This window comes from Cetorhinus maximus, chromosome 18, assembly GCF_964194155.1.
Source record: "Cetorhinus maximus chromosome 18, sCetMax3.hap1.1, whole genome shotgun sequence".
In the NCBI taxonomy this organism is placed as follows: Eukaryota; Metazoa; Chordata; class Chondrichthyes; order Lamniformes; family Cetorhinidae; genus Cetorhinus; species Cetorhinus maximus.
The window spans coordinates 6,703,214-6,730,078 of record NC_135896.1 but is presented as its reverse complement, the minus strand read 5'-3'; the positions used below and the strand labels follow the sequence as shown (position 1 = coordinate 6,730,078).

General features: G+C 42.1%; 1 protein-coding gene across 1 annotated transcript in view; it reads right to left on the bottom strand.

Moving 5' to 3' along the window:
- ttc7b (tetratricopeptide repeat domain 7B) overlaps window positions 1–26,865 on the bottom strand; it is a 253,419-nt gene that overhangs the window by 195,314 nt on the left and 31,240 nt on the right. The window contains exon 3 of the mRNA XM_078562037.1: window positions 6,998–7,076. Within this exon, the coding sequence (XP_078418163.1) occupies window positions 6,998–7,000 (3 nt within the window). The 5' untranslated portion in view covers window positions 7,001–7,076. The remainder of the gene's footprint in view (window positions 1–6,997; window positions 7,077–26,865) is intronic.

The window sequence follows — 26,865 nt, the reverse complement described above, 5'->3', positions numbered from 1 at the left end:
CCTCACACCTTCTTCTCCCTCCCAGAAACATGATACGGTCCGCCTTGTCCTCACTTATCACCCCACCAGCCTCTGCGTTCAAAGGATCATCCTCCGCCATTTCCGTCAACTCCAGTATGATGCCACCACCAAACACATCTTCCCTTCACCCCCCCCTCCCCCCCAGCGGCATTCCACAGGGATCGTTCCCTCCGGAACACCCTGGTCTACTCCTCCATCACCCTCTACACCTCAAACCCCTCCCACGGCACCTTCCCATGCAACCGCAGAAGGTGCAACACCTGCCCCTTTACTTCCCCTCTCCTCACCATCCAAGGGCCCAAACACTCCTTTCAAGTGAAGCAGCATTTCACTTGCACTTCCCTCAATTTAGTCTACTGCATTCATTGCTCCCAATGCGGTTTCCTCTACACTGGAGAAACCAAACGCAGACTGGGTGACCGCTTTGCAGAACACCTTCGGTCTGTCCGCAAGCATTACCCAGACCTCCCTGTCGCTTGCCATTTCAACACTCCACCCTGCTCTCATGCCCACATGTCCGTCCTTGGCTTGCTGCATTGTTCCAGTGAAGCTCAACACAAACTGGAGGAACAGCACCCCATCTTCCGACTAGGCACTTTACAGCCTTCTGGACTGAATATTGAGTTCAACAATTTTAGATCATGAACTCTCTCCTCCATCACCACCCCCTTTCCGATTCCCCCCCCACTTTTTTTCCAATAATTTATATAGATTTTTCTTTTCCCACCTACTTCCATTATTTTTAAATGTATTTCCATCCATTGTTTTATCTCTACCTTTTAGCCTTTTTTGATTCCTTCACCCCACCCCACCCCCACTACGGCTATCTGTACCTTGCTCATCCTGCTTTCTACCCTTAATTAGCACATTCCTTAGATAATATCACCACCTTCAACACCTCTTTGTCCTTTTGTCTGTGACATCTTTTGGTTATCTCCACCTATCACTGGCCCTCTATCCAGCTCTACCTGTCCCACCCCCCCTTAAACCAGCTTACATTTCACCTCTCTTCTATTTTTATTTAGTTCTGTTGAAGGGTCATTCGGACTCGAAACGTTAACTGTGCTCCTCTCCGCAGATGCTGCCAGACCTGCTGAGTTTTTCCAGGTATTTTTGTTTTTATTACTCAACTGGACATTCCTCTCATCCCATGGCACTATTTAAGGAAGAGTTAGGAGTTCTCTCGAGGTCCTGATCAACAAGTATCCCTCAACTAACTCCACCAGAAAAAAGTATCTTTCCTCTCGAGTTAGAAGGTCGTGGGTTCAGAGTCTCAACTAGCGTGGTGCTGAAGGAGAGCAGCACTGTCAGAGATGCTGTCTTTTGGCTGAGCCATTAAACCTAGTCCCCGTATTCCCTCTTAGGTAGACATAAAAGATCCTATGGCACTAAATTAAAGAACAAGGGAGTTATTCCTGGTGTTGCGGACAATGTTTATTACTCAATAATCTTAAAAAAGTTGCCTGGTCATTATCTCATTGTTGTTTGCAGGAGCATGCTGTGCAAAAATTGGGAAGCTATGTTTCCTACTTTCCAACCATGATTACACTTCAAAGTACTTCATTAGCTGCAAGGTGCTCTTGGATGTCCTGAGATTTTGAAAGGTGTGATATAAATGCAAGTTTGCTCTTTCTTTTCTTTCTAATGTAACTTGTTCGGCCAGTGGCCAGGCCAGAGTAAGGCACTAAAGGGACTCAAGACCTTGCTGAGGAGTACTCAGTCATTTCTCGACTGCTTTCCTTTCTTAGCTGTTCTCAACTGTGGTCCTCTGCGATAGCAAATCTCTGCATTTTTGAAAAGTTTCACAGGTATAAAAACGGTTTTAAAAGTCAAAACTTTGGAAGAAATTGGAGGTGATGCTGGGGTTGGGGGTAGGGGGGCTAAGAATGATATTACTCGCCCAGATAAAGTTATCAATATTTATTCTTAAAGCATAATTTGTAGCTGCAAATGTGGAAATGTAAAACCGTTATAACAGGACTCCTAATTTGATTGAAATGATGTGCAAGAGAAGAAAAGGTTTTGGGAGGCCAGGAACACTTGCAGTTCAATAAATGGAAAAAAACAGCTCATGATTGCAGGGTAATTAAACAGATGGTCAAAGGAGAAAATCAGAGTATAAAGAATTATCCATAAGGGAAAGATTTGGAAACGGTTTGGTGGAAAGACAAAAAGTCCTGATAATTAAGAAGGAAACTATAGAGTCTGTGTGACACCCACACTGTCTATATTTAACCGCAAATCTTCTGATGGAAACAGATTTTATGCCAGTGAAAATGACTCAACTTTCAGTTCTCTCACAGGTCATATCACAGATGGTAGCTCTGCCAAAACGTCTAACATCAGGTTATTTATGAAAACTGTAAGTGATATAAGGATCCTACATGAAATGAGTTTATCCAGTGCAAGCCTAGTATCCAGGGGGCTGCAGGTTCAAGGCACATGCCTTTAATTTGGCAATCTCTTTCTGAGACACCCAAGGGGTGGTTAATATGGAGAAGACAGGTGCAGCTGGGAGCTGCTCTTCTACAACTGATGTAAAGAGATACTACTGGAGAATAAAATGAGATTTATTTTGCTTCTGACATGAGCTATACCTTCTCAGTATATGGGCGACATGAGGCCTACCCCTAGTTGTTTCGAGAAGCTGGTAAACTGCGTTCTTGAACCACTGCAGTTTGTATGGCGAAGGTACTTCCACAACACTGTTAGGTAGGGAGTTCCAGGATTCTGACCTAGCAACGATGAAGGCATGGGGAACACATGCCTAAGTTGGGATGATTATGTTACTTGGAAAGGAACATAGTGTTCCCGTGCACCTTTGCCTTCTAGCAGTGGAGGTTACGATTTGCAAAGTGACCTTACTTGTAGGCACATGATGCTGTTAGCGGGCCAGCAAAATGCAAAAAGTATCTCACCACTCGGCTATGAGATTGCTTATCTTGTCAATCACAAGGAATTCACCAGAAAGAGCAATGGAGAGGGTACAAAGGACAAAAAGTATTCTAATGAGGAGTTTAAAAAACTCAACCTCTAAAGTCTAGAGAGAAGAAGTTAGGGTGGGTGGGCAGAGAGAAAGAACCTTGTGAAGCATATAAAATATTAAATTGGATTAGAGAAGGTAAATCCTGAGTATTATTTTAAAGTAAAATATTAGGACCAAATATTATCTAAATATAAACATATGAAAAATGAATTTAGAAGAGAAAGCAGAAAGAATGTCTTCCTATAAAATGGGGTAATGGAATAACTTTCCAGGTAGGAGAGTAGAGATGTTGATGTTAGATCCTGTTCAAACACAATTAGATGCTAGGCTGGGAAAACCTGGCCAGTAGAGGGGTGAGCTATGGTGAGAAAAAGGACTTTCCTTGTCCTTGGGTTTTCAACACAACCTTAAATTCATTGTAACTAAGTGCTGCATATGATATACACGGGACTACTGAGGTAATAATACTTTACAATAAAAAAGCAAGAGGCTTCCAAAAAGGACAGGATTAAATGATTTCTCACTGCAACTAATTGTTATTTATTTTGATTTGGTACAGGTTGAGGTGTCAGCTGTGGCTCAGTTCATAGCACCCTCGCCTTTGAATCAGAGGGCTGTGGGTTCATGTCCCACTCCTGGAAACCAAGAACTGTGATTGTACTCGAAAGAGTTGCAATCTGTGACTGTTGATAACTCAAAAGAGTTTCATACTTGGAGATCTTACAGCAGCTTGACAGCATACGTATTTTCACTAGACTATAAGCAATATTAAGATAGGGGTGGGGAAGTTTTTTTATATGTTCAAGGGACTTGAGTGCCACTGCAAGGTCAGCATTTATTGCCCATCCCTAATTGTCCTTGAGAAGGTGGTTGTCACTACCGTCTTGACTGCTGCAGTGTGAGATTGTAGGCACTCCCACAGTGCTGTTAGGGAAGGAGTTGCAGGATTTTGACCCAGCAACAGTGAAGGAACAGCAATATATTTCAGAGTCATGATAGTGTGTGGCTTGGAGGGAAACTTGCAGATGGTGGCATTCCCATGCATCCGCTGCTCTTCTCCTTCTAGGTGGTAGAGGTCACAGTTTTGGAAGGTACTATTGAAGGAGTCTTGGTGAGTTGCTGCAGTCCATCTTGTGGATGGTACACTCTGCTGCCACTGCGTCAGTGGAGAAGGGAGTGAATGTTTAAGGTAAGAATGGTGCTGTGCAATCATTACTCTAATCACCCTTCAGTCTTTCATTTTCTTTTATTTCAACAGGGTGAAAACATCAACTGCTTAAAAATCTTCTCCTCATCTACCCTACTGACAATGATGGAATAGAAGAGGTCAAAGTGAGGCATTGGGCATCACTACAGGCTCAAGTGGTGTACTCTTTTTGTCAATGGCCATTTGGCTTGTGTTCTGGGGTTGTCTTCAATTATTGAGTGGAAGAAGGAATCCATTTTGGCTTTATGCCCTCTCAGACGGCACTATGAATGCCACATTCAGATCTTTGCAACTATCACTCATTACCGCCTACTCCTGGCTGATTCAGTTGGGAATTTCAAAATCATTCCCAGATTTGCAATTTTTTCATTCTCTCGCTCCCTCCATCCATCCCACTTTCTCCGAAGGCATTGTTTATTCCTGCAATTTGGTTCTGCAGGTGCCAACAGATTTCTGATTTCTTGGTCAAGTAATCATTCATCATGCCTGACTGCAAACTAAGTGGCAGCTGTGCCCACAGACATGGAGTCACAGGATAAGAACCAGGAGTAGGGAACTTGCTTGATGTTTTTTCTTTCTTTACGCAACACAACAAATTGCATTTAATTAGCACGGTTATCATCTATAACATGAAAATCTCAAAGCACATTGCAGAGACGCAATCCAAAAGAAAGGAAATTAAGGTGAATTGCACCAACACCTACACTGCTGCCTAAGATTGGATAATATGACATGGAGCAGGGACCAATCCTGCAAACTTCCTCACCCAATGCTGTAGCCAATGCATTTAACCACAGAGGTGGGGAGAACTGTGTTGATCACTTCTATATGATCTTGTTTGTATTTTTGTAGAATGGCAATCTCCAAGCACTTTTACAACTAAACCATTAGAAACTGTATCTCGATACATTTAAAAGACTACAAATGGTTTCGAATAATTGTATCATTGAAAGAGCCATCCAAATTCTTAGAGCCAGCAAAAGTACAATGGGCTGAATGGCCGCTTTCTTTTTCTTTTTTGAGATCTGGGTGTCACTGGCATGGCCAGCATTTGTTGCCCATCCTTAATTGCCCTTGAAATGAGTGGCTTGCTAGGCCATTTCGGAGGGCTGTTAAAGTGGCAACCACATTGCAGTGGGTCTGGAGTCACATGTAGGCCAGGCTACATGTCTGGTAAAGACAGCAGATTTCCTTCACTGAAGGATATCAGTGAAACAGACAGGTTTTTATGACAATCAATTATAGTTTTATGGTCACTATTACAGCGACTAGCTTCATATTCCAGATTTATTATGTGAATTCAGCTGCCGTGACTCAGCATCATATTTTGTTTTATAATATTCCTGCAAAGTGCCTTGGAACCTTTTATTACGTTAAAGACTCAATATAAAATTAAGTTTGTCGTTGTTATATGATTCTATAATTCTAAAGGTCATCGACCTGAAACATTAACTCTGTTTCTCTCTCCACAGATGTTGTCTGATCTGCTGAGTATTTCCCACATTTTCAGTTTCTACTTCAGATTTCTAACATCCGCAGCACTTCGCTTTGGTGTTGCTGCTAATTCAACTAGGCTAGTTGAGCCAAATGACCGTGAGCACAAATTTTACTGTGTTGTAAATTCTATATAAACCTGTAACTAATTTAATTTCTACCCATTTCCTCATACAAACCAATTGGCGGGATTGACCTGTACATGCCAGGTGTTCAAATGCAGAGGGAGCCGAGTTGGCTGATGACCAACAAGGCCAGAAAGCAAGACACATTAATTGGTACAGCACCAGGGCTTTGGAGATGGATAAAAATAATGATCCTGGGTTCTTGTCTTGGTCACTGTTAAACAAAAAACAACTTGCATTTATATAGTGTCTTTAACGTAATAAAAGCTCCTCTCCCATGGTGCTTCACAGAGTGCTGTCAGATGAAATTTGACACCAAGCCACATAAAGAAATCGCAGGACAGGCGGCCAAAGCTTCAAAGAGGGAGGATTTAAGAAGCGTCTTAAAGGAGGTGAGAAAGAGCTTTAGGAGAAGAATTCCAGAGCTTAGGCAGTCGAAAACACACCCACTAATGGTGGGTTGATTAAAAAGAGGAATGCGCAGGAGGCCAGAATTGGAGACGTGCAGATATCTTGGAGGGTTGTAGGGCTGAATGAGGTTACAGAAACAGTAAAAGCAAGGCTATAGGGGGATTGGAAAACTGAGAATTTAAGAACGAGGTGTTGTTGGACTGGGAGCCAATGTAGGTCAGTGAGTACAGGGGTAATGAATGAACAGGACTTGATGCAAATTAGGTTCGGGTAGCAGAATTTTGGATCAGCTCAAGTTGGTGGAGGATGGAAGGTAGGGGGCCAGCCAGTAACCAGTGACCCATTCTGGAAATTGTAAGTTGGCTCAGCTATAAAATCACCCATGGTGGAGACTGCTGACACACAAGTTACAGATGAAGAACAGTCTGGGCAAGGTTCCAGAGGCAGCTAATGACTTTGGAACTTCATCTCAGCAGCTTCAGAAGAGGAAGAAAACTGGAGATGGGATAAAGTAACTTGAACAATAAATGTGGTGTAATTATCCTGAGTTGTGCAACACTGCCCACATAGCCCAAGGTTAGCATTTGGCTATTAATCAGTGCTGCTTAGACTACCCACAGGAAGCAATCTGTACATGGCTACCTTGGCAGTTTTCAGATGGTCATAACAGTTAATTTAAATATTACTGATGTGGGCATTTGCCTAAAGCAGCAAGCACCCTTCCGACATCGTGGAACAAGTCTGGTCACTCACCATACGCAAATTCTGTGTGGTCCTTGTTTCTACAGCTCTCAAGATTTCTCGAAACCGAGTAACTCCTCTTGTCAAGTTTCTGTATAAATATAACGTAGCATAAACAATAGGATAAAGAAGGAGCAATTATGAAATAAGCAAATAAAAATTTCATTCTTAAATGAGTACAATACTCTAATACTTCAGGCCTCTTAGCCAGCATCAGCAAAGTGACTATGAAGCTGTCGCACTGTCATAAAACCCAACTGGTTCACTAATGTGATTCAGGGAAGGAAACCTCTGGTCCTTACCTGTTCTGGCCTATATGTGACTCCATATCCACACCAACGTGACTGACTGGCAATGGTTCTCTGAAATGGCCCAGCAAGCCAGTACAAAAAAGAATAAGAACAAAATCAGGCAGACCACTTGGCAACAAATCCACTGGGAGGGCTGGCCTTTATTGTCCATCCCTAATTGTCCTTAAGATGGTGGTGAGCTGCGTTCTTGAACTGCTGCATTGTCTTCAGCCCCTCAATTCGAGGATGATGTCTACTCCGGGTTGTGAGTTTCTGCCATGGGTCTTCAAGTGACTGAACAGGCCAATTCTCAGCCTGCAGGTCTTTGGGCATAATGGGCAGGATGTTCCACAAGGTAATGGGGTCCAGAGTGCAAGATTTACTTCCTTTACCTTCCTTCTCTGCCTCTGCTCTACCTCATCAAGATGTTTGGACTCAAAGCGCAATGCAGCCCAATGGACAAATTGTTGCCATTTTGAAAGACTGGTAGCAAGCTCCTCCCAGTCATTAACGTCAATGTTTCTGCGCTTCAAGGAGCGTTTCAGAGTGTCTTTAAAGCATTTTCTTTGTCCTCTCCTGGAACGCTGGCCATTTGGCAGTTGAGAAAATACAGCCTAGCGGGGGAAACGCTTTTCGACTATTCAGACACAGTGTGCAGTCCATCGTAGTTGATTTTGCAGGAGTATTGCCTGCATTTGGATAGCAAAGGTAGTCCCACAAAGCTGTCAGGTAAGGAAGTCCAGAATTTTGACCCAGCAATAATGAAGGTGATATATGTCCAAGTCAACATACTTGGAGGGTAACTTACAAGTAGTGGTGTTCCCATGTGCCTGTTACCCTTGTTCTTCTACATGGTGGAGGTTGCAGGTTTGAGAGGTGCTGAAGAAGCCTTGGCAAGTTGCTGCAGTGTAACCTGTAGATAGTACTCGCTGCAGCCATTGGTTTAGTATATTAGTAAGATGCTGTCAGACAACTTTGAACAATAAGAATTTGAACCTGACAGTAGCAGGCAGCAGAAAAAATAAATGCAGGATTGCATGTTATGCCGACAAGATAAACCTGGGTGGATTGCAGCATTCCTATTGCTACATCAGGTAACTTGGGAACCCATACAATTTAAGCAGTATATTAACTTAATTAAATAAATTCAGCTAATCAAGATATCCTGCTTTAATTGACCATTTAGCTTTCAGGTGCTGTCAAGAGAAAGGAGAAAAGTCAGCCAGTTCAATTTTGGATACTCGGGGGAGTCCATCTGATAAAGAGTGTTGCAACTTTGTGTTGCACTGCTTGCTGTGTGATAATTTAGTTTGCAATGGTTGTTATAATGACACAATCTTCTTACACTTAACAGAATTTCAAGCCTTTCTAGAAAAGTGAGTAGGATCAAGAATTAATAAAGCCAAAATACTGTGGGTGCAGTTACTGGGTGTTTCAAGACCTTAAGCATTATTCCTTTCCCACGAGTTTGTCCATGGATTATTGTTTTATTTTTACATTGCTCTGCTAAAGAAGCAATGGGAGCACAGTGGAATTTGACGGCGAGATCTTCCCCACCCCCAACATCATGTTCACTGAATATTTTATCGTTAAAGAAATTACAGGTTGGTTCTGAATTTAATCTCCTCGGTTCCACATCAATGAGTAAAATCAACAAAAGTGGTTTAATAACCCTGAGCTCTAGTAACACCACTATCAGACAAATCATTGTACAAAGAAATGCAATTAATCTGTACAGAGCAAACACTGTTTTACCAGTTAAACATTTGTTTCCCCATGCAGGTTTCTTTTCATACTCCTTTCTGTAGTTATTACCATCTGTTTTGACAATCTTTGCACCTGTCCCATTAGCCAGGATCTGTACTATCTTGACGCTTTCTCTTTTGGTTTTTTATGTAATCACTTACCCCTTTAGTTGTCCATGGTTGTTTTATATGATAAGTGTAACTGGTTCTGTATCACATTAAATTATTTTATTGAACCCCGCCCAGATCGTCTCACATTTTACCCACAAACAGGCTTGTCCAGTTTACTGTGAACAGTCTCCACCTCGTGGCATTTCAGTCAGCCCTACCTAAACCTAGTTTGCTTGTCCAAAGCAATATGAAAGTCAAAATCCCCCATTAAAATCACCCTGCCTTTGCTACATGCTTGTCTAATCTCTTCATTTATGCAATCTACCATTCACAGCTGCTTCCAGAGGGCCTATACAGAGCTCTCATTACGATCTTAAATCATTTTGAATTTCTTAATGCTATCCATAAATTCTACCCATTGCCTGTTTATCACTGAAGTGATCTCATCTTTAGTCATCAAGGCTACCTCTTTCTGTATACCATTGTCCCTATCTTTTATCTGCATTTTGTAAGCTAATGCATTTAGTCCCTAGTCCTGATGGTCTTGCAGCCATATCTCAATAATGGCTACTGTGTCATAGCATCCGAGTTGAATTTACGCCTGTAATTCATTCAATTTGCTCCTTATACTACATATGTTTGCATAAAGGATGTTTGTTTGAGTCACACACTGTGTGCTTCACAATCTGAATTTCAACGCTAATGTTTTACTAACATGTTTCTTATTTCTTTCTCATAGCTTAATCAATCTGCATCCTTTAGTTTTGCCTAAACCACAATTTCAGAATGTTACTCTAATCTCCCACTTCTTTTGCTTTTAAACTATTAATAATACGACCTTTTCTGAGCACTCCCCACCATTTATTGGTTTAAGGTTTTTATGACCACCCTTCCATTAGGACTCTGCTCCCAGCCCACTTCAGGAGGAGTCTGTCCTTATGATACAGTTCCTTCCTGTACCAATACTGGTGCCAGTTTCCCACACCACTTCTTCAACCATATGATCACCTCTCTAATATGCTTAACTAATTTGCATGAGGTTTAGGTAATAATCCAGGGATTTTACTCTCAAGGTTCTGTTCTTTAATTTAGCTCCCAGTTCCTGGTACTCTTCCTGCATTGTTGGTCCCAATTTGGACCACAACAACTGGATTCTCCCCCTCCCCATCCAGTATCCTCTCAAGCCAGTTTGAAATATCCCTCACCCTGGGATCAGGTAGGCAACGCACCATTTAGGGCTCTGAAATCTGTTTACAAAGGATGCTATTTTCCCTCAGTTATTAAATCCTCTACATTACAGTTCTCTTTCTCCTCTTCCCCTCCAAGAACAAATCCCCTGCCCCAAGGTGCCATGGTCAGCAGTTTTGCTTTCCTTTCGACGTTCTTTACGCTCATCCTTACAAGTAGCAAAGTACTTTGTACTTGTTGAATAGGATCCGTTTCTGCAAATCCTTAACAAAAACAGAATTACCTGGAAAAACTCAGCAGGTCTGGCAGCATCGGCGGAGAAGAAATCAGTTAACGTTTCGAGCCTTCATGGCTCTTCGGCAGAACTGAAGCATAGTTAGAAGAAGGGAGAAATATAAACTGGTTTAAGGTGGGTGGGGCCGGGGGGGGAGCGACATTGAGGGTGTGGTGATTGTGGAGATGAGCAGATAATCAAAAGATGTCACAGACAAAAGGGTCAAAGAGGTGTTTTGTCTGAGAAAAGTGCTAATTAAGAATGGAGGACAGGATATTCAAAGTACAGCTCTAGTGGGGGTGGGGTGGAAAGGCTAACAAGGTTTTAGTTTTAGATTTAAAAATAATGGAAATAGGTGGGGAAAGAAGAATCTATATAAATTATTGAAAAAAAAGCGGGGGGGGGGGGGGGGGGGGGGGGGGGGAAGAAACGGGGTGGGGATGGGGAGTTTAAGATCTAAAGTTGTTGAATTCAATATTCAGCCCGGAAGGCTGTAAAGTGCCTAGTCGGAAGATGAGGTGCTGTTCCTCCAGTTTGCACTGGGCTTCACTGGAACAATGCAGCAAGCCAAGGACAGACATGTGGGCAAGAGAACAGGGTGGAGTGTTAAAATGGCAAGCGACAGGGAGGTTTGGGTCTTTCTTGTGGACAGACCGCAGGTGTTCTGCAAAGCGGTCGCCCAGTTTGCGTTTGGTCTCTCCAATGTAGAGGAGACCACATTGGGAGCAACGAATGCAGTAGACTAAGTTAGGGGAAATGCAAGTGAAATGCTGCTTCACTTGAAAGGAGTGTTTGGGCCCTTGGACGGTGAGGAGAGAGGAAGTGAAGGGGCAGGTGTTGCATCTTCTGCGTGGGCATGGGGAGGTGCCATAAGTGGGGGTTGAGGAATAGGGGGTGATGGAGGAGTGGACCAGGGTGTCCCGGAGGGAACGATCCCTACGGAATGCCGTCAGGGGGGGTGAAGGGAAGATGTGTTTGGTGGTGGCATCATGCTGGAGTTGGCGGAAATGGCGGAGGATGATCCTTTGAATGCGGAGGCTGGTGGGGTGATAAGTGAGGACAAGGGGGACCCTATCATGTTTCTGGGAAGGAGGAGAAGGCGTGAGGGAGGATGCGCGGGATATGGGCCGGACACGGTTGAGGGTCCTGTCAATGACCGTGGATGGAAAACCTCGGTTAAGGAAGAAGGAGGACATGTCAGAGGAGCTGTTTTTGAAGGTAGCGTCATCAGAACAGATGCGACGGAGGCGAAGGAACTGAGAGAATGGGATGGAGTCTTTACAAGAAGCGGGGTGTGAGGAGCTGTAGTCGAGGTAGCTGTGGGAGTCGGTAGGCTTGTAATGGATATTGGTGGACAGTCTATCATCAGAAATTGAGACAGAGAGGTCAAGGAAGGGAAGGGAAGTGTCAGAGATGGACCATGTGAAGATGATGGAGGGGTGGAGATTGGAAGCAAAATTAATAAATTTTTCCAGGTCCCGACGAGAGCATGAAGCAGCACCGAAGTAATCATCGACGTACCGGAGAAAGAGTTGTGGGAGGGGGCCGGAGTAGGACTGGAACAAGGAATGTTCCACATACCCCATAAAGAGACAGGCATAGCTGGGGCCCATGCGGGTACCCATAGCCACACCTTTTATTTGGAGGAAGTCAGAGGAGTTAAAGGAGAAATTGTTCAGTGTGAGAACAAGTTCAGCCAGACGGAGGAGAGTAGTGGTGGATGGGGATTGTTGGGGCCTCTGTTCAAGGAAGAAGCTAAGGGCCCTCAGACCATCCTGATGGGGGATGGAGGTGTAGAGGGATTGGACATCCATGGTGAAGAGGAAGCGGTTGGGGCCAGGGAACTGGAAATTGTTGATGTGACGTAAGGTGTCAGAGGAATCACGGATGTAGGTGGGAAGGGACTGGACAAGGGGAGAGAGAAGGGAGTCAAGATAACGAGAAATGAGTTCCGTGGGGCAGGAACAGGCTGACACGATCGGTCTGCCAGGACAGTTCTGTTTGTGGATTTTGGGTAGGAGGTAGAAGCTAGAAGCGGGCCGTCCGAGGTTGGGCGACTATCAAGTTGGAAGCTGTGGGAGGAAGATCTCCAGAGGAGATGAGGTCAGTGACAGTCCTGGAAACAATGGCTTGATGTTCTGTGGTGGGGTCATGGTCCAGGGAGAGGTAGGAGGAAATGTCTGCGAGTTGAGCATCCGCAGTAGCTTTTAGCTTTTTGTTTTTATCTGCAAATCCTTGTTTGCCATCTTACCTGGGTTCCCCTGTCTCTGTAAACTATCAGTCACACAAATTCTGCTCTGAACCTAGACCAATCCATGAAGTGTGACTGAAGTCTGGAGTTAACTGCCCAGGTACTGTTACCCCTCCTTTATTGTCAGCGTGTCTCCACTCACACCCCAGCTCAATGACTCTGGGCCAGAGAGATTTGGAACAGAGACATTTACTGCAGATGTGTTCCCTTGGGACAGTCTCACTGTCTACAAACGCCCACATACCTCAGTCCACACATACAATCTGCTCTGCAATATCTTAGTCTGTATTATTTATATCTACTTTTTAATTTGTACTTTTTTCCTTTCTCTATACCCTAACTTGCATAAAATTTTAAATATTTAGTGCTTCAAACTTACTTGAACCACTTCAAGAGTTTGGAGGCAAAAAGCAGCACCTCCTCCCCTCCTGCACTGAATTCCTACTTGCACCAATTTCCCCAACTTCTGCACTCTGTTTACAATGCTCTCTGTTCTACAACTACACTCTACTGACCACTCAATGTTGTCTCTCCCATTAGACCCTGATGCTGTTGCCTCTCTCCAATCAGACCCTGAAGCTGCAGCTGCTGCTCATCTGTCAAGTCTAAATGATTCGTACAGTGAAAATAGACAAAGCAGATACAAGATCAAGGCACCATTTCCACTGCCACTGACCTGTTGCATGCTAAAAGGTGAAATATTCACAGATCTGTAGTCATTTGTACCAGAATAATATCGCCGCTCAGTGTGGGAACTCCAGTTTCCCAGTGAGACTAATTTGGTTGTTACAAACCTGATATTCATTGATTATATATATGGGGTATTTACAAAGTTAAATTCCACTGTATGTGTGCCATTTAACTACGTAGATTGCAGACAGGGATTTATTACAAGTGGGCGCAATTTAAGTGTCTCCTCTGTGTGCTTGATATGAATAAAACACATTTAGCTGACAAATCAGTTTGAATGCTTATCATTGTCATTTTCTAGCAGTAACATCCAGTTAAGTATCAATGCATTTTAACATATATAGAAGCCTGTTGCAGCTGGAAGAACCAAACTATTTGGCACCCATTTTCGGAAAAAAGAGAGATCAGGTCAATATAATTAGTACTGAACACTCGAGTAGCATCTGTGCATCAAATCACTAACATTTTACAGAATCATTGATTATCTACTATGGAATTATGGCAGGTGGTTTCTTTACTTGAAGGGAAAATCTGAGAGACTAGGAGAAAGAGCAAGGGGAGTGAGACTAATCAAATAGCTCTTTCAAAGAGTCGACACAAGCATGATGAGCCAAATGGCCTAATTCTGTACGATATGATTCTTGTCCAAAGTATGCATACATCGCTTGATTACACTCTCCTTAAATTAAAAATCTTATGCCTGCCTAAATACACCTCCGCCTATAAGCTTTAATGCCTGTCAGTGTGATTTGTCATACTGATTTGTCAACTCTCCCCATTGTAAGTTCCTGCTTCCACATTTTCTATTCAATTTGTCTGTGCTGTCTTTTTGTTAAGGAACCAACCAATTTGCCCAAAGCACCTTTTGAAAAAAAGTTATTTCTCTTTTTCCTCATTAACTGAACTTTCTAATGTCCAAAAGAAAACATTATTTTAAAAAGTTTCACAATAACACTGTTAAATTTATCAATGGATTGTGTCTTTTAATACCTTAAATGAACGTCTTTACTTAAAGGCGTCAATCTTTCCAAAATATGTAGACATCTTACAAGAACTTAAACTGTTAACTAAAGACTGGTCCTGTAGTGTGACTACATGTAATAAATTCAATTATCTCAGTAGTGTACCCAAACAATGGTCTGCTTATGGACTTCTTCCTCCACAACTGCCCCTGCCTCCCTCATTTTTTAAGAAAACAGAGTTTGTTGAATTTCAAAATCATTTGGAGAAAAGCCACAGAACAAATTTCAAAAGCTTTATGCAGGAAAATTTATACTAACGGTTTCTTTTTGTCCCTTACAAAAATTTTTAAAACTCTTTCCTTGGCCTGCATGTAAATCTCAACGGCTGGTGCTCTATAACTCACCACTAGGGACCACTTTAGGACAGTGCACTCTGATTGGGTCTCTTTTAGATGTATCTGGCTTTCACTCATCTCTGATCCACTGTATAACAACGAGAAGAAAGATGAGAGGGCGTGTGTGTGTGGGTACTGAGCAAGTATCAAGACTCAGCTGTGATTCCTCAATGAGATAGGTTGTTGACACTAACTGCCAAGGCTCACAGATGAACCAGTCATTTCAACAAGGTGAATGATATTCAGTACCCATGACATTCAGTGCCCATGAAAATATATCCCAGTGCAGATCAGTACAGTACAGAAAATTGGGTAAATAAACAAAAACCATGCATTTGGCTTTTTGTCTACTGCAGAATTTTTTAAAAAGAATATTTTAAACATCAATCACCGAAAGAACTGCGTAAAAATAAGTGAAATGAATGGTACAATCTTATTTAAGTCTGTAAGACAAGAATAAGACAACTGTTGTATTTACATAATGTTTGTGTACTGCTGCCTTGAATGCTTGTAGTCTTTCAGATAGACATTAGTTAGAAGGCACCCCAGGGATGAATAATTCTATAGGACACAGTCCCTGATCTAAGAATTTGTATGATGGACAGTTTAAAGAATAATTTTTCTATTTCTTTAGAAACAGCTCCTGCTTTCTCCCCATATCCTTTGATCCCTTTCGCCTCAAGAGCTCCTTCTAACTCCTTCTTGAAAACATACAATATTTTGGCCTCAACTACTTTCTGTGGTAGCGAATTCCACAGGCTCACCACTCCCTGGGTGAAGAAATTTCTCCTCATCTCAGTCCTAAATGGTCTACCCTGTATCCTCAGACTGTGACCCCTGGTTCTGGACTCCCCCACCATCGGGAACATCCTTCCTGCATCTATCCTGTCTAGTCCTGTTGAATTTTATAGGTTTCTATGAGAGCCCTCCTCATCCTTCTGAACTCCGGCAAATATAATCCTAACCGACTCAATCTCTCCTCATATGTCAGTCCCGCCATCCCAGGAATCAGTCTGGTAAACCTTCGCTGCACTCCCTCTATAGCAAGTACATCCTTCCTCAGGTAAGGAGCCCAAAACTGCACACAATATTCTAGGTGTGGTCTCACCAAGGCCCTGTATAATTGCAGCAAGACATCCCTGCTCCTGTACTCGAATCCTCTCGCTATGAAGGCCAACATACCATTTGCCTTCTTTACCGCCTGCTGCACCTGTATGCTTACCTTCAGCGAGTGGTGTGTGAGGACACCCAGGTCTCGTTGCACATTCCCCTCTCTCAATTTATAGCCATTAAGATAATAATCTGCCTTCCTGTTTTTGTTACCAAAGTGGATAACCTCACATTTATCCACATTATACTGCATCTGCCATGCATTTGCCCACTCACTCAGCTTGTCCAAATCACACTGAAGGATTTCTGCATCCTCCTCACAGCTCACCCTCCCACCCAGCTTTGTGTCATCTGCAAATTTGGAGATATTACATTTAGTTCCCTCATCTAATTCATTAATATATATTGTAAATAGCTGGGGTCCCAGCACCGATCCATGCGGTACCCCACTAGTCACTGCCTGCCATTCGGAAAAAGACCCGTTTATTCCTACCTTTTGTTTCCTGTCTACCAACCAGTTTTCTACCCACCTCAATACACTACACCCAATCCCATGCGCTTTAATTTTACGTCTATAACCTAAAACCATAAACACTGGATAAAACTCAGCTGGTGCGTTATACTACTCCAAAAATCATGAAAATCACACCACTCAACAAAAATTACGCCTTCCAAAAATTTGGCTTATTCAATTCTGTGAACGACCAGCTTCGAAATAAAGTAATAGAACAGGGCTTGAATAAGGCAAGGGATATGGGAGGGAAGAAGGATCACGGGTATTCGTGGATGTGGGGATATAAAGTTGTGAAGCTTCATGAACTGGGTGGATTAACAAACAATTTAAAAATAATTTAAAAACTTTACAGTCAGATTTGTATACACATCACTTTAGTCTGCATTTTTGCAGTAAGAAATTTGTTTGCAATTTTTGCCAAATTTCTGTAATTGCCCAAAGCCCACAATATAACTTGAAATTCCTAACCAGTTATTTATCCGGTTCCTCTCTGAACGAGTTAGTCAACTTTTGCTCAGTCAGTTATACACATTCAAAGTTTGGTGGAAGATTCAATTCTTCTGATCTCTAGTCTCAATGAAGACTGATTTTGTGCATGTGGCCTACAGTTCTGTGGTCTTACTCGAGGCCAAAGAGCCAGCTGACATTTTCATCATTATTACCTCTCAGCATATTTTAAAGACATCTTTGGTACTCTGTAAAAATGGTTGTGTAGAAAATAAAAAGCCTGCATGTGAAAATTTCAACTAATAGATTATCTATTCTCCACCATTTAGTGCATTTTTGGTTAAATAGTTGGTGGAAGCCTAGGCCTTCTCCCAATACAGCGTTGAAATCAGCTGCTAATAAGTACCTGAGAATACTAATGAGAATGCTTCTCTCTTTTGTCTCTCCCACTGTGGAAAGTTCCTGCATTACAAACAGAACTAAACAGGCGTTTACTATATCCTTGGTACAATTGTAAGAGATTGGAGATGTTCATTAAGTTATGTCCCCACTGAAAAGAACGCAACTGATTTGCCACTAATGAAGAGCCATGTTCCAGCTTGCAAATTCACCAGTTTATACTGTTCTGGCAGCAACACCAGGACAGCTGTGCATGGGCAGTTTTTACTACGTCACATTAGTCCTTACACGTCTGTACACAGACCATCCCTAATGTCAAGACAGCAATATTAAAATCAGATTGCTGACCTAAATGTGCAGGCTGAGAGCACTGCACATTTTCACAGCTAGAAGAAAAATATTAGCACTGTAATGTAAATTGATTATTAGAGTCACTCAGTACAAACATTACATTTTGGTAACATGTAAATTCTCCATTGAGTTAACAGGGTAGTACCATTTAGAGAGATGACTATCAATATTATGATCAAATTGAGAATCAAACTGTGGTTCATGGTTTTGCTATTTTCTTTATGCTCTTTGGCAACAGAAACTCAGTATCAAAATGGAAAGCCTTGTACTGTACTGAAGGGCTGCAGTGAGAGATTGATTGCTTTAATGAAGATGACGTAAACTATGCAAACATGCCCCATCTCAGTTTTATGGAATTAAGATGCAGCACTGGAAAACCCATATGTGTAATGGACTGATCTCTCACAGTTTGCTTCCCAGAACAAGGACGTGCAGCAGCAGAATCACAAATCTGCTACCCAGCCCCTGTACAAATAGTGGGATTTGGTGGGGATATGGAGGATGGAGCCTCTGTTGCTCAGTGAAGTGCCCAAACAGTCTAATAAGCATCAAGTCTGGGGTTGTTGATGTGGTTACTGGGGAGTTTGAGAAATGGAGAACTTCCAATGAATGAGTAGAGAAAGAGATTTAATTATGGAGGAGAGAAGACTGCAAAAAGAATTAATAAAGGCTAATTGAGTGATAATGCAAATGGTGACAAGCACATGATTGAAGAGAGAGGAAGGCGAAGGAGAGATATTAACCTGGAGAGGGGTGGTGAAGGAGAGAGAAAGCAAGCACACATATGAGTGAAAGAGAGAATTGCAACCTTAATTCATAATTAATTTCAGTATCAGGAGTTTAATCCACTAAGTTTAAACTGGAGGCATTTAATTCTACACCAATTTTCAAGTCAAAGGTCTGCTTAATCGCCAACTGTAGGTCAGGAGGAACAGTAACATTTGAAATAAGTTACCAGGAAAGGCAATTGAAGCAGACAGTATAAATAGGTTCAAAAGACAATTCAATGAATTACTGGAATTGAAGTATAAAGCGGCAAATTCAGTAGACTGGGATGATTGACACGCTTGGACTAATGGTCCTATTGTTGTCCAAAAGATGGTTATATTTTTACATAAGCCTTTCAATTTCCAGAGCAAGATGATAGTGTGTCACGGACACAGCTGTCTTCATACTCTGCTCCTGCTGGCTAATGATGACAGTCAGCGGATTTATTCCAAGTCCCAACATAGGAATAATCCTTGAAGTGTTACTGTTGTGTCCATTCCACATCCAGTGTTTCTCCAATCATCTTTAATTTGCTAATCATTTTCTGAAAGAAAACTTCAGGGTAAAAATCCACGATGCCCCAGGAAGCCTAATTTTATCAGCAGCTTCTTGGTACCAACATTATAAAAGTGACTACACTTCAAAAGAACTTCATTGGCTGTAAAGCCCTTTAGGACATCTTGAGGTCATGAAAGGCGCTTTAGAAATGCAAGCTCTTTCATTGTAATTAAATTGATCTGAACTACTGATACCTGACAAGAGTCCCCCAGTTGAATTTTCTGTGAACTTCTCTACGATAGACATACTTGCTGCTAGCTCAGTTATGCTTCCTTGGATCATGTTTCAAAAGTGTTTCAAGAGCTGAGCGCTCTTGATGAATAAGCCTGCCAACCAAGCTGTACAGGTATTGGGGTGTATTTATTCAATCAATCTTTCTGACAGTAGCCATCTCATTTATATTTCAAGCTTTCACTCTCTTGCTGCACAGGTTGAAGGTCTCCACTGAGATCATTCTTACATGGTTTATAGCATAAATCACAATTAACTTCAGGGTACAGGCAGACACGAACCACAGGCTTGTAGCGATGTGAGGTTTAATTACATGAAGATGCACTTAATTAGCGCTGGAGTGCTTAGTTCAGCAATTCCGGGCCAGCTATAGGACTTATTGCTGTAGTATTACACACTTTCCACCCCCACCTCATCAATATAACAAGTTATTGCCAAATACAATAGCGCAAAACACAAACAAAATGAAGGATCATCGACCTGAAATGTTAACTCTGTTCCTCTCCACAGATGCTGCCTGACCTAACTGAGCATTTCCAGCATTTTCTGCTTTTATCACAATAGCGCGCATAAATTGTTAGATAACAGAAGTATTTGAGGGTGAACTACAGCGCTCAAAATGAACCAGAGAAATGCTAATTGAAGGAAGAGGCCGGCTTTGGGAAAGGTTAAGTTTTATTTGGGATTGGAAAAGAAAAGGATGTAATGCAAGTTTGCCATTGTAGGCATATTAACTTTCCAAAAAGACCAGGACATAGACAGGCTGGTGAAATTTAATGCAGACAAGTATGAAGTGATTCATTTTGGCAGGAAGAACATGGACAGGTGATAAAAAATAAAGAGTACAATTCTAAAGGGGTGCAGGAGCAGAGGAACCTAGGGGGGATATATGCACAAATTATTCAAATTGCCTGGGAAGGTTCAGAAAGCAGTTAAATAAAGCATATGGGGTCCAGGGCTTATAAATAGCAACAAAGAGTACAAAAACAAGAAGTTTCGATAAACCTATGTAAAAACACTGGTTTGGCCTCAAATGGAGTATTGCATCCAGCAACTCACCAAGGTTGCTTCGTCAGCAACTTACCAAACAAGTGGCCTTTACCATCTAGAAAGACAAAGACAGTAGATGCATGGGGACACCACCACCTGCAAGTTCCCCTCCAAGTCACACACCATCCTAACTTAGAAAATCGTTGACTTAAAATCCTGGAACTCCCTCCCTATTAGCACTGTGGGTGTTCCTACACCACATGGACTGCAGCGGTTCGAGAAGGCAGCTCACCACCACCTTCTCAAAGGTAATTAGGGATGGGCATAAATGATGACCTGGCCAGCGATGTCCACATCCCATGAACGAATAATTTTAAAAACAGTTCTGTGCACCACACTTTAGGAAGGATGTGAAGGTATTAGAGAGGGTGCAGATAAGATTCACAAGAATGGCTGACCTTCTAGGTCACCAATCTGAAACAGTAATCCTGCTTTTCTCTCTCCACAAATGCTGCCTGGCCCGCTGTCTGTTTCTGGCATTTTCTGTTTTTGTTTCAGGTTTAGGTTTCTAGCATCGGTAGCATTTTGCTTTATTTTTATAATTACTTTTGATGTGTAGGTACTGTTATAAATGAGGGAAACATGACAGCCAATTTATGGACAGGAAGGACTCAAAAAAATGAGATAACTGACTAAGTTATGTGCTTTTTGAGATGTTGGTTGAGGGCTGGGGATGTGTGCTAATTAAGGACAAGTGATTATTGACTTGGGTTTAAAACATTGTGTATTTCAAAAAGCAGGCAAGACTGAGGGAGGTGAACAGATCCACAGTTATGAAAGAATGAGCCAGAATATCAGAGTGTGTGTGATGAGCCTTGATTTCAAAACAGTGAGAATGCAATGAGGTTCAAAGAGGCAATCTCTGTAGCAGTACAGACAAAGCAGTAACGGCTTACAACAGGTAGAAGACATAGTATTGCTTCACTATACTTTCTGCAGGATCTCTAGCTACAGATGGATTGACATAATAATGATGCAGAAATCTGCATTGCACCAGCTTGATCCTGCTTTATTTGATTAACATGCAGATTGTATTCCTTCTGTATGAAAGCAGTTTGGATCCAAAATTCATGATCTAATAAGAATCATCTGACCCCTTAGATTCATTTCCTATATCACAAATCTTAGAAGCTAAAGCTTGTTTCAGTTACTTGATTCTCCAGTGACACTTCCGATATACATACCCCTTTTAACCTGTGGAATTTGAAGTTGATTGAAATGGCATTTTGAGATGTCATTAATTTTCTTTATACTGGGAAAGAAAACTGGAAGGAGCTGGTAAACTAGTTATTAATAAAGGCTGTGTGTAATTATTTGCTTCAACTCTATATATACTTTAATGACTGATGTTAAAGTTAACCTGGAGGATGCTTTTATATTACAACTGTAGAGACAACACAAAATAATCTTGCTTTGTGCGGTACCGAAGTTACAATATAAATACAACCTGAATCCAGAGACAGGACCAACATAACACTGGAATAAAGTGGACTGCAACACTGAGAAGAAAAAGATCATCTTCACAAACTAATGATGGAGCCACTTGGTCAGCCCTTTATTACCTTATCTTGACAATTCCTATGTTGTCAGCAGAGCAGCAACAAACTATCTTGTTAATAAGACTCATTGGGGAGGAAATATTGTTGACTACGAACAGAAGAACTGTTAAGGTCCAGCGGACTGGATTCTAATGCATAGCTCCTTTGGAAAGGATCAAGGATCCGAAGCAAGTATGTCATTCTTACTCGAAACAATCAGCACATCTTTTATCACCAATGCTGAAGTAAATCTAGAGAAGCATCTGTGGAAGGTATATCAATGACAACAGATTTGATTGCTGAGGATCATCTTGACGCAATATCTCTGATGACTGTTCTGCTACATATATGAGAAATGAAATCCTTGGTCAGTCCTTGCTGTGGATGAGAAAGGTTACTGGGTACACAGCAGTTGAGCTCCAGGGTCTAGTCAGAGGCTTTCTTGGGAGAATCAATTGGGAAGTGCAAATGGGTCACTGTTCATATCCATCAGGAAAATCAAAGCTTCAGGAAGTACTCAGCCTATTTTACTAAATTGTTCATTGAGGCTGGTCTGGCTGAATTCTTCACTCGAGCCTCTAGTTCAGCCAGCTACTAGCGAGCAATAGTACTGCTGAGTTCCATATTTATTGTGATGACTGTGATCCACCTGATCTCATCTCCTGACAAGTCAATTCCATTATTGAAGAAAATGGAATTTACTTGTTTGGTCTGGTAACTCATCTTGCTGCCCCGTGACTCTCAAAAGATACAATGCAGTTAATCCCTGACTTTTATCCTGTGCTGTTTGAGAAGAACCTTCCAATCTTGTGGGTAATATGGAACACTGCAGACACAGAATATTAATTATCCTGAGTTTTCAGTGCAGTGTGGCTGTTTGATGCTGACATTTGTTGTCAAGGATTACGAATAGAAACAACTGCAATACAGGGTGTTTAGTGAATTATGACCATAGCAACTAATGGATTCATATCCTTACTCACTTTATTGTTCAGGTGGCATTTTCATTTTGTCCCGTCCAATGTAAACAATCCCATCTCTTTGCCTGTCCCACAAGAAGAGTCGGTCTGCTCTGAGGCCCTTCATTGACCTTTGGGCCAGCCAATGGGGGGGGTGCATGGCACCATCTGGGCACAGCAGCCTCCATGTGGGAAGGGCTGCAGACTTCGCCCAGTGCCTCCGTACTGTGTGTGACTTAGACTGGGAGTGGAGTAAGGAAATGAACCTGCTCACTTGCACGGAACGCCACTGCTTCAAGGCTCAATTCACTTTGCTTCTCATCTACTTTTCATCATTCAATCAGTATCCTAGTCAGGGCTTTAACTGTCTCTGCAGCTGGGTAACATCTTACAAAAATAAATCAAACATTTTATGGATGGTGTAGGATTAGAGGCTTGTTTTAGTAAGAGAGCCTTTCCAACATTCATCAGCCATGTACCATTCTCTATAGACTGATTAATGCCATGACAGAAGTTCAGGTTCACAATAGGGCTTTAATGTTTGAGGAATACCCAAGCTAATGGTGCAATGGGTATGCATTTAAAAATACAGACACTGAGGTTACTATCCTGTGTATGAGAGAGCTTGTCGGTAATCACTAATGTGCAATGCTGTAAAATTGTTCCAAGGAAACTGACAGTCGGGGAAGGGATATTTGATCAGCATTAATTAAACAGTCTAAGTTCATGCTTAGTTCCAGAAAATGCTGAAGTGTTGTCGTGGAAACAAACACTAAATAAAAGACCTATTGAGACAGAGACCCATTTCCCAACACTGGAATGAAACATTCCTGCTCTTTCTCATCAGGTGCAGAATTTTAATTATTTATTAGTTACTTGAAACCGACCTTTCAAAGGTATTCTGAAGTAACTAGGATGAAAGGTGCCAACCTGAAATGTTAGCTCTGTTTCTCTTTCTAAAGATGCTGCCTGACCTGCTGGGTATTTCACCATTTTATGTTTTCACTTCGGATTTCCAGCATTGTACTGCTATCCTGTGTCTTTAAATAATAAAATATTTAAAAAAACAAAGACACTAACTTTATTGGACTCTGGAATATGTGATTTGTCTTGTAGTGCGCTATGTTTTTAAACTGGTATTCCTGGATGCTAGGAGGCCGTGAAAGGATTCCAGACAGTTCCCGAGGTTATCTTGTTTTTGGGCATACCAACAGATTTGTCTATTGTATCCTTCAATGGTTTCAGTGATTTCATGTAGGTGGTGGCGGTGAGCCACCTTGAAAACTGCTCCAGTCCATGTGGCGTTGGTACACCCACAGAGCTGTTGGGGAGGCAGTTCCAGGGTTTTGACCTAGCAACAGTGAAGGAATGACAATGTATTTCCAAGTCAGCACGTTATGTGGCTTGGAGGGAAAATGGCAGGTGGTGGTGTTCTCATAAACCTACTACCCTTGCTCTTGTAGGCGGTAGAGGTTGTAGGTTTGGAAGGTGCTGCCGAAAGAAAGTTGGCGAGTTGCTGCAGAGCATCTTGTAGATGGTACACACTGCTGGCGCTGTGTGTCGGTGATGGATGGGGTGCCAATCAAGTAGGCTGCTTTGTCCTGGATGGTGCTGAGCTTCTTGAGTGTTGTTGGAGCTGCACTTGCCCAGGCAAGTGAAGAGTATTCCATCGCACTCCTGACTTGTGCCTTGTAGATGGAGGACAGGTTTTGGGGAGTCAGGAGGTGAGTTACTCTTTGCAGAATTCCCAGCCCCTGACCTGCTCTTGTGCAACAATATTTATATGGCTGGGCCAGTTCAGTTTCTGGTCAACGGTAACTCCCAGGTTGTTGTTGGAAGAGGATTCGGCAACAGTAATGCTGTCGAATGTCAAGGAGAAATGGTTAGATTTTCTCTTCTTGGAGATGGTCATCACAAAATCACAGTGCAGAAGAGGCACTTTGGCCCATCGAGTTTGCACCAACACGTGAGAAACACCTGACCTACCTACCTAATCCCACTTACCAGCACTTGGACCTTGAATGTTATGACGTGCCAAGTGCTCATCCAGGTACTTTTTAAAGGATGTGAGGCAACCAGCCTCCACCACCCTCCCAGGCAGTGCATTCCAGACCGTCACCACCTCTGGGTAAAAAGACTTTTCCTCCCATCCCCCCTAAACCTCCTGCCCTTCACCTTGAACTTGTGTCCCCTCATGACTGACCCTTCAACTAAGGGGAACAGCTGCTCCCTGGCACATCGCCTGGCACTTGTGCAACACTAATGCTACTTGCCACTTATCGGCCCAAACTTGAATGTTATCCTGGTCTTGCAATATGCAGGTGCAAACTGCTTCATCTGAGGAGATGCAAATGAAACTGAACACTGTGCAATCATCAGTGAACTTTCCTATTTCTGACCTTTGATCAAGCAGCTGAAGATAGTTAGGTCTAGGACACTATCCTGAGGGACTCGTGCACCAATGTCCTCAGGTTGAGATGATTGGTCTCCAACAACCATAACATTCTTCCTTTGTGCTAGGTATGATATGTCTGATATTTCAAGGCTTTAGACTAATAAAAGACATTTTTATTGAGGTGATATTTGATAGCTGACATTTGTAATGCAAGGTTAAAAGCAATTGTGCAATACAAATGAAGCCTGCAATTGTGTGTACACACCTCCCCAGCCAATAGCACAGATAAATCTGAGTATAATATTGTCATATGGTTATGATGCTGGACCTACAATATACCACTGGAACTTACAGCCTCTCTCATAACAGATTATGAAACTGATTTCAATAGACTTGGTAATTTATAGGCAGGTGAAGAAAGTGACCATGACAGCTGCTGGCTTGTTGTAAAAACCCAAATGGTTCACAAATGCTATTCAAGGAAGGGAACCTGCCAACTAAGATTGGTCTGTAGTGCCTTTATTATCCTCAGGATACTCCAAAAAGCTTAACTAATGAAGCACTTTTTGGTGTAGTCAGTTTAATGTTGTGTAATGTGGTAGTTAATTTGCACACAGCAAGCTCTCTCAAACAGCAATTGGTGGCATTATTTGAGGGGAAAATGTCGGCCGGGATAGTGGGAAAATTCCCCTGCAACAAATGCAGCACTGCAGTGTTTCTCTCACACACAAGATCATCTGCTTCCAGGCACCCACTGAAGGTGCTCAGAGTTACCAATGGTCTGGGCTGAAACAAGAGATCCCTTGAGGACCCTTCCTCTCTCCCTCCCACAGTGGACAGAGCTGATCAATCTAACATTGTAGCTTTTGCACCTGTTGGAGGACATTCTGCACATCAGGTTGAGTACACTTAGACCAGACTGAGTGAAAACAAAAATTAGATTTATCACACACACACACAGATAAATTGTGCTTCCTCAAACATTTGTATAAGACATTTAAATGTAAAAGCCCCCCACTTCCCTTCCCAGTTTCCCAAGCTCTTGTATACCACATATCTCTGACGGCCAATAGGAAGGGACAGCACCTCAGAATCCCACCACTGAATTGCAGAATCAACTGACAGAAGATATGTTTATGGGCAATATTTATCCCTCAGCCAACATCAGGCTATTTCTGTGCTTCACCTTGAAAAAAATAATTTGAAAATGTGCATTCTTCAAGCTTCATACTGCCTCCCTGAGGAATTCCATGCCTATTTCTGATTAAATTATATGTATTTCCACATGAATAAATATGCAACCTCATGTTGTTTCTATCCTGGGTTAGTGATGACCAAGTGGTTAAATCTGGTCAAGCTTGATGACTCCATAAATGAATCAATTCTTGATGAATTGAACCTGGTGGGAGATTGTATCACAGCTAGTCCAAGTTGTTTGTGGTTAACTTATAGATTCCAAGTTTTTGAATACGAGTGTGGGTTTGAGTTAGTGCATGATTTGACCAGTCAGTCAGCTCTGCATTACTGAGATATCCATTACATTAATAGTGATATTTAAAGTGATGCTGTGCATCTGAAGAGCCAATAGCCAGATTTTGTATTCTGCTGAGTGCCTCATCGCTGCCTTGCACCTGATAGGGTTTGCTGGGAAGAG